At 42.8% G+C, this 12877-nt stretch overlaps 1 protein-coding gene across 6 annotated transcripts in view; it reads left to right on the top strand.

Moving 5' to 3' along the window:
* The window catches only part of osbpl8 (oxysterol binding protein-like 8), a 419660-nt gene that overhangs the window by 245509 nt on the left and 161274 nt on the right, over positions 1 to 12877 (top strand). For all 6 annotated transcript variants that reach the window (XR_009645711.1, XM_060839573.1, XM_060839571.1 and 3 more), the window contains 2 exons: positions 4840 to 4920; positions 5630 to 5731. Coding sequence is in view for 5 of the 6 variants with exons in the window: in XM_060839573.1 (XP_060695556.1) it covers positions 4840 to 4920; positions 5630 to 5731 (183 nt within the window). In the remaining variant the exon portion in view is untranslated. The remainder of the gene's footprint in view (positions 1 to 4839; positions 4921 to 5629; positions 5732 to 12877) is intronic.

The raw sequence follows: 12877 nt of genomic DNA, 5'->3' as shown, positions 1-12877 counted from the left end.
ACTATCAAAGATTCTCTCCCAGTAATGAATAAAATGCTACATTGTACAATAGGAGGAGACCATGGCTACACTGTAAACTATGAACAAAACCAGAAGTTGCTGGAAAAGCTCAGCAGGTCTGGCAGCATCTGTGAAGGGAAATCAGAGTTAATGTTTTGGTCTGGTGACCCTTCCTCAGAACTGATGGTAACTAGGAAAATGTCAGTGTAAAAGCAGAAGAAAGGAATGGGGGAAGGGGAATAAGGAGTTAACAGTAGGTGGGGATAGAGCCCAAAGAGAGAGAACTGTTGGACAGGCAAGGTTAGGGAGATGCGACATGGTGGCTCAATGATCAGCACTGCTGCCTCACAACACCAGAGACCCAGATTCCAAACTCTGGCGGCTATCTGTGTGGAGTTTGTACATTTTCCCAGTGTCTGCGTGGGTTTCCTCATGGTGCTCCACCCACAATCAAAAGATGTACAGGTTAGCTGAACTGGCCGTGCTAAATTGCCCATACTGTTCAGGGGTATGTTGGTTAGCTGCTTAAGTCAGGGGTAAATGTGGGGTGGGGGTGTGGGTCTGGATGGGTTGCTCTTTAGGGGGTTGGTGTGGACTTGTTGGACCGAAGGGCCTGTTTCCATACTGTAGGGATTCCAATTCTAATTATAATTCTAAAAAGGATTGGATAACGATCTGGCTAGAAAAATGAGCAGTTGTTAGTGGCTAACAATAGGTAGTATGTAATGGCAGAGTATGTGACAATAAGGCCTGGTGTATGGTGTAGAGAGCTAGGACTTGGGGGAGTTCAGGCTGAAAAATTATTGAATTTGACATTAAGTCTGGAGGGCTGCCGGGTCTCCAAGCAGAAAATGAGGTGTTCTTCCAGCTTGTGCTGAGCTTCACTGGAGCACTGCAGAAAGCCTAAGACAAAGATGTTGGCCAGGGAACAGGATGGGGTGTTAAAATAGCAGGAAACTGGAAGCTCAGAGTCTTTCTTCTGGTCAGAACGTAGGTGTTCTGCAAAGCGATCACCCAGTCTACACTTCATTTCCCTACTGTGGAGGAGACCAAGTTGTGAGCAGCGAATATGGATTGTGTGAAGTGCAGGTTAAGCGCTGCTTCACCTAGCAGGTATGTTTGGGCCCTTGGATACTGAGGAGGGTGGAGGTAAATGAGTAGGTGTGACACCTTCAGCCGTTGCAGGGGAAGGTGCCCTGGAGCTGTGGGGGAGTTGTTGGGAGTGAAGGAAATGTGCACCAGGGTGTCCCAGAGGGAAAGGTCCTTGCAGAAGGCAGAAAAAGGAGGGGAGGGGAATATGTCTCTGGTGGTGGCATCTTGCTGGAGGTGTCAAAAATGTCGGCTGACAATCTTCTGGATGTGGATGCTGGTTGGATGATAGGTAAGACAAGGGGAACCCTATCGTTGTTGCCGGAAGGAAGAGAGGGAGTGAGGGCGTAGGTGCAGGAGATGGTTCGAGCTCAATTGAGGGCCCTGTCAACAACTGTAGACCATGAGCTTGGTGATGGGTTTGAGGATTAGACTTCAAACACTGTGTCTCAGGTGTCTTAGAGGCTGCACTGGTGCATTGGAGTCAGTGCTTGATTTCATTGTTTATGGGTGGCACGGTGGCTCAGTGATTAGCACTCCTGCCTTACAGCATCAGGGACCTGGGTTCACTTCCAGCCTCAGATGGCCGTTTGTGTGGAGTTTGCACGTTCTCCTCATGTCTACATGGGTTTCCTCCGGGTGCTCCAGTTTCCTCCCACAATCCAAAGATGTGCAGATTAGGTAAATTGGCCATGTTAAATTGCCCATAGTGTTCAGGTATGTGTGGGTTGGGTGCATTAGTCAGGGGTAAATGTAGAGTAATAGGGTAGGGGGAGTGGGTCTGGATGGGTTACTCTTCAGAGGGGGTCAATGCGGACTTGTTGGGCCAAGTGACCTGTTTCCACACTGTAGGGATTCTATGATTAAAAGCTGACACATTCATAAGTTACTGAAGTAAAGAGCTGGATATATTTTTCCCTTCCGATAATTTAAATTTGCTATACATCAGCAACAAGCCAAAAAATAAATAACAAATGAAAAGAAAGAGCTGCGCATGTTGGAAATCTGAAAACAAAACCCAGAAATTGCTGAGCAAACTCAGTAGGTGCAACAGTATGTGGAGTGAGAAACACAAGTTTTGCAATCAGTGATTCCCCCTTTTCCCCCATCCCTCAGAAGAGTTCAAACCTGCTATTTTGCTCCAGCAATTTTGGCTTTTGAACCAATAAATAAACTTGGTCCTGGATGTAGGCTGATCAAAACAAACTGAAAACAAACTATGACCTTGTTAATGGATGTTCAGTAGCATTTGTTTTATACAACATTCTGATCCATATCCCTCATTCCACTGATTGCTTCTGCTTTTCTGACAATGTTTTTCAGCTTCTGTGCAATCACTTAGCACAGTGCTTCTCTGCTGCTAAATTTAGCTGAGTTATTAATGAGAAGAGCTCATTTAACAATGATTGGGGATTTGCTGAGGGTTAGGAGATTGGTGTTGACTTTCATAAATTTGAAATGTGATGCTTTTGGGTGTGACGCACTGTTGTTGGTGGCATGACTTTTAAAAAAAACTGTTTCTGGAGCCTGTCAACTTAGCGTTCCCCAACTAAAGACCAGTGTTGCTAATTTTATGTCATGATTGGGTTGTAGGTAAGTGCCCTGCAGCTGTGTTATATACAGAATTTGCAAATATTATTCTGGGACAAGAATAATGAACTGTAGCCGACAATGCTTATATGGGGATCAACGTAGATCGGGAGTGGAATTTTAAGTCTTCCCTGCTAGTGAATACGGATGATGAGTGAGAAAACCAAAACCTTCCAGATTAGGGTTGCCAACCCTCTAAGATTGGCCTGGAATCTCCAGGAATTGAAAACATATTGCAAGGACATCTGTGTAAAATCCTGGAGAATACAGGGGCATTAAAAAAAATGGATTGAAGCATGTGTCTTTTTGGCTAACTCCAACTCGTGTTGATTGCTTTGGTGGGTTCACCATAAGGTCTAGCGAGTTCTCTCTCAATATTTTACCAAACATACCGCATTAAATACTGATCCCACCACATGGTGTCCCTCATGGCTGATTTCCGCCCCAATTCAATATGTGTCAATCCTGGAACAGCTCACCACTCATACTTATCTTGGAATTCACTGTTATCCCTTGTTCATGCACCACCTTTAAAAGCCTGCTGTATACCCGAACGAACAGTGTCAGTCCACAGTTTTCCTGTTTGGTTCCTGATGTTTGCCCTGGAAATGGCACAAAGGTGGTTAGAGGTGTGGGATGGGGGAAAAAGCAGGTGGGTATTGGTACCTACTGTGCAGGTAGGGACATGGAGGTCCCACTGGACAGAGTTCCTCAGACGCAGGGCCTCCTCTTCCCCTAGGACCAATAGTGGAGTCCCTGGCACAAAACCTTGGCACTGAGGTTAAAGCAGTCTCCAGCGTCTGTAAAAAGGTCAAGGACTCTCTCTGTTTCATATATGTCAGTGCCACCATCTTCTCTCTGATATTTCATACTCTGTTATATCTGCTATTATACTCATCTCCAACCAAGGCTTATGCTCTGCCGCTCTCAATGTTGCCTGTAATATCTTACTTCGCTCACCGCAACACGCGGCACCACTAACTCTGCATGTCCTTTGCACTGCTCACTCATTCACTTGGGACACCTCCCCACCTACACCCACAGTAATAACTGTGCCACCCATTTTCATCTTCTGTAATATCTGTTCTTTTCTCATTCCAACAGGAACACAGCCCCTATTTGGACAGAAAGAATCATGAGTGCCTGATTTCAGCTCCTCTGCTGTTATGTGAAGAGGATCTGGATTCTGAGCACCTTGAGTGGCTGGCTGACTGTATTTCAGACCTGCTCTCTTCCTTTGTGACTACACTAAATGGCAGAGCAAGATAGCAGGAATATGTTCCTGGGATCTCTGGCTGAGGGGACAATACACAAAAAAGCTAGACAATACAAGGCAGGCATACTCTGAGCATCCAGATAGGCTGAGGGTGAGTGAGGGCTAAGACAGCAAATGAAGTGCTTGGAGAAGCAGTTTGGTCCAGTCTGTCAGCTGGGGGTATGTCCCTGAGTACACCATGTCCTTGCTGCAGCATTACAACAAAGGTCACTGGTACAGTCTGAGGTGCAGCATTGAAACGTGGAGGTATCCTGTAAGTAGATTGGGGATATGCCATGAAAGTTCTTAGGCTGACATGACCATGGGTATGGAGAGTTAAGTTATTGTTTGGCATGATCCAATTGAAAAATAAGTCTTTTTGCTGTCCAATCGATGTCAGGTGGCATGCATCACAGGATGGATGTGTTATCTTATGGCTAAGACCCCTGTCACTGAAGATTCCATCCTGAAATTTGGTTTGCGGTTCACAATATATCTGTTGTGCTTTTGCAATGATTTCACTTTTGAAGTTTTGGCAAACTGAAAACCTTTCCAAGTTACTCTTGACATTTCTGCAGTTTTCAGCCCTTGTTTAAAGACACTACATCATGTTTGTTTCCCTTGCTAATTAACGATTGTCTTTGTTAAATGTATTTTGACATCAGCTTGACTGACTGTTTATATCCTGAATCTTTTAAGTTCTGTATTGATCTATTTTAATTTTAAGCTTAAATGAAATAAACATAGCTGAGCAGATAGTGGGAAGAAAGTGAAGGAGCTTTTCAGTACTTCCACTTAAATGTCAGTGCTTGTCTCTGAAGACCTGTGAGTTCAGCCAGTACCTTTTACAATATATGTTTGAAAATTCCAATCTTTGTTAATCATGTTAATTTATGTTGTTACAGTCAGAATCTAAGCTTTACAATGGAACAGAAAAAGATCTTGTCTCACCTGGGAGTAAACTCACAAAAAAAGAATCTCTTAAGGTAACTTAAGTTATATGCATCATATAAGATAGCATGCATATTGTTAACTATAAATAAATGTTTTGTTTTGAAGATTGATAATGAACTTGGAAGATTTAGTCCAAGACAGTTTTCTTGAATTATTTACTCTTGCCCTATAGCGTGCCTCAGGCTAGATATCTCTTGAGTACCAGTACAATGGTATTTCCAAACACTCATTGAAATGAGTTTCCTTGGAGTCTTCTAGAGCTAGAGCTTGGGTAATGAATGATTCCACTCACTTTAAGCAGAACTCAAACTAATAGAGCAATGAAATATTCACTTCATCAATCTGTGCTTGTTCATACCCAGTTACTTGAGGTGCAAGAATAATGATTATTATGTGTCGTATTTCACCTTGAAAGTCAGGCAGTAAATCACTTGTCAGTTCAGTATAATAAAGCACAAGAATAATGTATTATCTCACTCTTTTTGTTGAAATGTTAACCTTAAACTTATCTATATATATTATTCCTTGCCTTGTGTATATACAGTAGTGACAAACAATGAACAATTTTGTTACTGCTACTCATTTTGTTAATTTAGCTGTACTAAACTGTATTGACTTCAGATAATAATAAATTCACAATTTTGTGGAACATTTAGGGCGTGTCTGGTTGCAGGAGGCCTGCATGTATAAATGTTATTAGTTTTATTGGTTTTCTTTATTAAACAGATATTATAATTGCAGGTTCAAAAGAAAAATTACAGAGAAGAGAAAAAAAGAGCCACAAAGGAGTTGCTCAGCAGTATTACTGATCCCTCTGTAATAGTGATGGCAGACTGGCTGAAGGTGGGTGTGATAGGAGCTCCAGCTGATGCTATATTAACATTTGTTACTTGCTTCTCAATGTGAATGTTGATCAGTTCCTTTTGCAGATTTAATTCCTCAACTAAACCCAACAGTGTCAGTTAATAGATATGTCAAAGATATTGATGTTGTGGTAAACCTGTTGTGCAGAGATATTCATTTTTGTTCTTTTCATGCCATATTTTTTCCAAAACCTTGTTGTAAATGGAAATGATTAAAGGTGTATTTGCATTGAATTCAACATAACCCAGTACACGTATCAATAGATAAAATAATTTTAAAAATAAATGTTCTCTTTAACTTGAATAACTTTGGATTGAATGTTGTGAGATATAGAATCAGGGAAAGCCGTGGAGTAGTGGTGATGTCACTGTCGATTGCCATGAAAACCCATTAATGACCTTTTATGGGAGGACATTTGCTGTCCTTACCTGGTCTAGTGTGCAGACCCACAAGCAGTATGGTTATCTCTTAACTGCCCACTGGGCAATCAGGAATAGGCAACAAATGCTGGCTTAGCCAGTAACACCCACATCCCATGATCGAATGAAGATTAAAAAAATTCCAAATATTTCTCTTATCTCAATCAAGCAACTTACAAGTTCCTATCCAAAGCCAGATCATGTTAAAGACTATTGGCATGTGTTTTTCTTTTCTTCACCTTATCTATTGCTCTAGAAGTCAGTTTTGAGTCCCAAGCAATCATCAGAACTGGAAGGATTGAACACACAGGACCTGTAAAGGAAATATTTCTCCATTTCTGCCTTTCCAAATCTTCACTCTGATTAATCAGCTTTCAAATGTTAAAACAAAATTCAAAAGATTTCTTCAGTAATCTGAAGATACACATGGCCTGGTTCTCTTACTAAGAATTGATGCTTGTTCCTCTCTCAGCCTGCTGAGTTGTTAATCCTGGTGATTGCTGCTCAGTGTGATCTCTTCTTTCCATGACAACATTAGGCTTCAGGTCAGTGATGACAGAGTAGTGTTGGGATCATTAAGGATTTGGATCAGGGTCAAATGAGATTGTGTTCTGGTGCCAATTGTCTTTGACATTTACTTCTTTTTACTGTCATTTCCCTTGAGTTCATCTACAGACGGTACCAGTTTACATGCCAGAACCTTGCCTACCTGAGGCCCAAAAGAATGTGCTCCAAGTCCTTGTCAGAAAGCTGTTCTATGCATTGTAATTCCAGGACTAGTCTAATGCTTCAGGGACACCGGTTCAAATCTCACCATGACAGCAGTTGACTCTTAACCTCCCTCAAAAGGCAACTTCGGAATGGACAGCAATTGCTGTCATGGCCAGCAGCCATGGGGAGGCGATGACCTAGAGATATTCTTCTGAAATGATTCATCCAAAGATCCAGGTAATGTTCTTGGTATCTGGGTTTGAATTCAAGTCAATAAAAATCTGGAATTAAGAGTCTAAGGATGTCCATGAAACCATTGTCGATTGTTAGAAAAGCAAGTTTTGAGAAGATTTGTAGGTTCTGTAAGTTGAGTTTCTGGATGTAAGTTTGTAGATGTTTTCAGACGTTTTGTCACCATAGAAGACATTCCAACCAGAACTCTATCAACAAATACATTGACTTGGATCCCACCCCCTGAGAAAAAGAACAGGAAATGATGTCACCATAGGAAATGACACTACCAACCCAAGGAAACCCAAACATATAAATAGAAAGCAGGAAACACCAGCTGTGCTTCATCCGGAGGTTCACTGAAGATGTTACCTAATATGGTGACAAAATATCTGAAAATAAACCTTCCAGCTCAGCAAGCAAACCTACATCCATTGTTGGAAAAGCCCATGTCCTTTGCTAATCTCCTTTAAGGAAGGAAAATGCCTTCCTTACCTGGTCTGGTTTACGTGCATGAAGGAATTATTTTAAAAAGTAGGGAAATTTAACAGTGGAACAAATTTAAAAGCTTTGTATATAAATGCATGAAGCATTTGAATCAAAATTAATGAGTTAAGAGCACAAATAGAAACCAAAATGTGCGATTTGATAGCGATTACTGAGACGTGGTTACAAGGAAACCAGGTGTGGGATTTGAATATCCAGGGATACTCAGTATTTCGGAAAGATAGACAGAAGGGAAAAGGAAGTGGTGTAGCCTTGCTGGTGAAGGAAGAGATCAGTGCTGTAATGAAAAATGACATAAGCTCAGGAGATCAAGTCTGGGTAGACATAGGAAATAGCAAAGGGCAGAAGTACTTGGTAGGAATAATCTATAGGTCCCCAAACAGTAGTTCTCCAGTGAGGCTCAGTATAAATCAGGAAATATTAGTAGCTTGCAAGAAAGATATGGCAACTATCATGGGTGATTTTAACATGGACATCGATTAGAAGAATCAAATTGGCAAGAAGAATCAAGGGTAGCCTGGAGGCAGAGTTCATTGAATGTATTAGAGATTGTTTCTTGGATCAGTCTGTTGTGGAACCAAGCAGGGAGCAAGCTACTCTAGATTTCATATTGTGTAATGAGGAAAGATTGATTAATGGCATCATAATTAAGAATCTTCTTGAGAGTAGTGACCATAGTGAGCTAGAATTCAACATTCAGTTTAGGGGTGAGAAAGTGGAGTCCCAAGGTAATGTTCTGGAATTAAACCAAACAAATTACATAGACATGAGGATGTATTTAGAACATAGAACATAGAAAGATACAGCGCAGTACAGGCCCTTCGGCCCTCGATGTTGCGCCGACCGAATCCTACCTAACCTACACTAGCCCAATAACTTCCAAATGCCTATCCAATGCCCGCTTAAATGACCATAAAGAAGGAGAGTTCACCACTGCTACTGGCAGGGCATTCCATGAACTCACAACCCGCTGTGTAAAGAATCTACCCCTAACATCTGTCCTATACCAACCTCCCCTTAATTTAAAGCTGTGTCCCCTAGTAACAGCTGACTCCATACGCGGAAAAAGGTTGTCACTGTCAACCCTATCTAAACCCCTAATCATCTTATACACCTCTATCAAATCTCCCCTAAACCTTCTCTTCTCCAATGAGAACAGCCCCAAGTGCCTCAGCCTTTCCTCATAAGATTTTCCTACCATTCCAGGCAACATCCTGGTAAACCTCCTCTGCACTCGTTCCAATGCCTCCACATCCTTCCTATAGTATGGCGACCAAAACTGCACACAATACTCCAGATGAGGCCGCACCAGAGTCTTATACAGTTGCAACATGACCTCAGGACTCCGGAACTCAATTCCTCTACCAATAAAGCCCAGTACACCATATGCCTTCCTCACAGCACTATTTACCTGGGTGGCAACTTTCAGAGATCTGTGTACATGGACACCAAGATCCCTCTGCTCATCCACACTACCAAGTAGCCGACCATTAGCCCAGTAATCCATCATCTTGTTACTCCTACCAAAGTGAATGACTTCACACTTAGCTACATTGAATTCCATTTGCCACATTTCTGCCCAGCTCTGCAACTTATCTATATCCCGCTGTAACCTACCACTTCCTTCCTCACTATCCACAACTCCACCGACTTTTGTGTCATCCGCAAACTTGCTTACCCAGCTTTCACGCCCTTCCTCTAGATCATTTATAAAGATAACAAAAAGCAATGGTCCCAAAACAGATCCTTGTGGTACACCGCTAGTAACTGCACTCCAAATTGAACATAGTCCATCAACTGCTACCCTCTGTCTCCTTCCAGCCAGCCAATTCCTAATCCAAACCTCTAATGTATCCTCAATGCCATACCTCCGTAGTTTTAGCATTAGCCTACCATGGGGAACCTTATCGAACGCCTTACTAAAATCCATATACACAACATCTACTGCTTTACCCTCATCCACTTCCTTAGTCACCTTCTCAAAGAACTCAAAAAGGTTTGTGAGGCACGACCTGCCCTTCACAAAACCATGCTGGCTATCCTTGATCACGTTATTCCTATCCAGATGTTCATAAGTCTTATCCCTTACCATTCTCTCTAAGACTTTGCCCACCACTGAAGTCAGACTCACTGGCCTATAGTTACTAGGGCTATCCCTACTCCCTTTCTTGAACAAGGGGACCACATTCGCTATCCTCCAGTCCTCTGGTACTATTCCCGTTGACAATGACGACATAAAAATCCAGGCCAATGGCTCTGCTATCTCCTCCCTAGCTTCCCATAGGATCCTAGGGTAAATGCCATCAGGCCCAGGAGACTTATCTATTTTCATCCTCTCCAATATTCCCAGAACCTCTTCCCTGCATATTTCCAGGCCATCCATTCTAATCATTTGTGACTCCATATTCACATCAGCAACAGTGTCCTGTTCCTGAGTGAATACTGATGAAAAGTATTGATTTAGTGTCTCTCCAATCTCCTCCGCCTCCACACACAACTTTCCACTACTATCCTTGACTGGACCGATACCTACCCTAGTCATCCTTTTATTCCTGACATACCTATAGAAAGCCTTTGGGTTTTCCCTAATCCTACCAGCTAAAGACTTTTCATGTCCCCTTCTCGCTTCTCTTAGCTCTCTCTTTAGATCCTTCCTGGCTACCTTATAACTCTCTATCGCCCCAACTGAACCTTCACGCCTCATCTTTACATATGCCGCCTTCTTCCCTTTCACAAGGGATTCCAATTCCTTACTAAACCACGGCTGCCTCACAAGGCCCTTTACACCATGCCTGACTGGTACATACTTATCGAGGACACGTAGTAGCTGCTCCTTGAACAATCCCCACATCTCATTAGTGTTCTTCTCTTGAAGCCTGTTTTTCCAATCCACACATCCTAAGTCATGCCTCACTGCATCATAATTTCCCTGCCCCCAGCTATAACTCTTGCCCTGCGGCGCACACTTATCCCTCTCCATCACTAAAGTAAAAGTCACCGAGTTGTGGTCACTGTCCCCGAAGTGCTCACCTACCTCCATGTCTAACACCTGGCCTGGTTCATTACCTAGAACCAAATCCAGTATAGCCTCACCTCTTGTTGGCCTGTCTACATATTGTGTCAGGAAACCCTCCTGCACACATTGGACAAACACCGACCCATCTAATGAACTCGAGCTATAGCTCTCCCAGTCAATATCTGGGAAGTTAAAGTCCCCCATAACAACCACCCTGCTACCTTCACTCTTTTCCTGAATCATCCTCGCAATATTATCCTCTACTTCTCTAGGACTATTAGGAGGCCTGTAGAAAACACCTAACAGGGTGGCCTCACCTTTCCTATTTCTAACCTCAGCCCAAACTACCTCAGATGGCAAGTCTTCTTCCATCGTCCATTCCACTGCTGTAATACTATCTTTGACAAGTAATGCCACACCTCCCCCTTTTTTACCCCCATGTCTGATCCTACTAAAACATTTAAACCCTGGAACCTGCAACAGCCATTCTTGTCCCTGTTCTACCCACGTCTCTGTAATGGCCACAACATCGAAGTCCCAGGTACCAACCCACGCTGCAAGTTCACCTACCTTATTTCTTATACTTCTGGCATTGAAGTATACACACTTCAATCCACCCTTCTGTTTACAGGCACCCTCCTTCGAGATCGCTGCATTATTCATAACCTCCCTACACTCAAGGTCCTGTACCCTAAAGCTACAGTCCAGGTTCCCATGCCCCGGCGGAGTTAGTTTAAACCCTCCCAAAGAGCACTAGCAAACCTCCCCCCAAGGATACTGGTGCCCCTCAGGTTCAGGTGCAGACCATCCTTTTTATAGAGGTCCCACCTTCCCCAGAAAGAACCCCAGTTGTCCAGAAACCGGAATCCCTCCCTCCTGCACCATCCCTGTAGCCACGCATTTAACTGCTCTCTCTCCCTATTCCTCGACTCTCTATCACGTGGTACGGGTAACAAACCAGAGACTACCACTCTGTTTGTTCTAACTCTGAGCTTCCAACCTAGCTCCCTGAAAGCCTGTCTGACATCCTCACCCCTCTTCCTACCGATATCGTTGGTGCCAACGTGGACCACGATCTGGGGCTGCTCCCCCTCCCCCTTAAGGACCCGGAAAACACGATCAGCGACATCACGTACCCTTACACCTGGGAGGCAACATACCAAACGTGAGTCCCTGTCGCCCCCACAAAACCGTCTGTCTGTACCCCTCACTATCGAGTCCCCAAGAACTATCGCTCTACCTTTCTCCACCCTTCCCTTCTGAGCAACGGGGCCAGGCTCCGAGCCAGAGGCCTGAACCTTGTTGCTTGCCCCTGGTAAGTCATCCCCCCCACATTGACCCGAGTAGATTGGGCAGGAAGGCAAAATGGTAAGACAGCAGGATGGAAAATTGGGAAACTTTCAAACATAAACAAAAGGATACTAAAAAAATTAATAAAATGAGCTAAAGTAAATTACAAGAGAAAACCAGCACAAAATATAAAAAAAGTGTGTGTGTGTGTGTATATATAATATATATATATTTCCTATCAAATATAGATATATAAAAGGGAACAGAATCGCTAATGTGAATGTCAGGTTCTTGGAAGATTAAACCGGAGAGTTAATAGTGGGGAACACTGAGATGGCAGAGATGCTGAATTAATGCTTGGCCTCACTTTTCACAGTGGAGGACAATAGTACCATTCCTATTGCAATGAGAAAGTCAGAGGCAATAGATAGGATAGAACTTAAAGCAATTAGCATCGATAGGGAAAAAGTACTCAGTAAACTATTGGGATTGAGGACAGACAAGTCCCCCAGATCTGATGACCTAAATCCCAGGGTATTAAAGGAAGTGGCAGCAGAGATAGTAGATTCATGGTTTACAATATTCCAGAATTCTTTAGACACAGGAAAGGTTCAAGTGGCTTGGAAAATGGCAAATGTAACCCCTTTATTCAAAAAGGAAGGGAGGCAAAATGTTGGAAATTACAAACCAGTTAGTTTAACATCCGTCACTGGGCAAGAATCAATTATCAAGGAAGCAGTATCAGGACATTTGGAAATTCAAAATGATACTTAACAGAGTCAGTATGGCTTTATAAACGGCAAATCATGTTTGACTAATTTACTAGAGTTCTTTAAAGATCTAACTAGCAATGTGGATAATGGTGATGCTGTATGTGTAATTTTTTGGACTTGCAGAAAGCATTTGATAAGGTATGGCATAAAAGGTTAATTCACAAGGTTGGTTCATGTG

Source organism: Hemiscyllium ocellatum, chromosome 19, assembly GCF_020745735.1.
Source record: "Hemiscyllium ocellatum isolate sHemOce1 chromosome 19, sHemOce1.pat.X.cur, whole genome shotgun sequence".
Classification (NCBI taxonomy): Eukaryota; Metazoa; Chordata; class Chondrichthyes; order Orectolobiformes; family Hemiscylliidae; genus Hemiscyllium; species Hemiscyllium ocellatum.
Note: the sequence above shows the minus strand (reverse complement) of the source record. Positions and strands in the feature narration are given on the sequence as shown.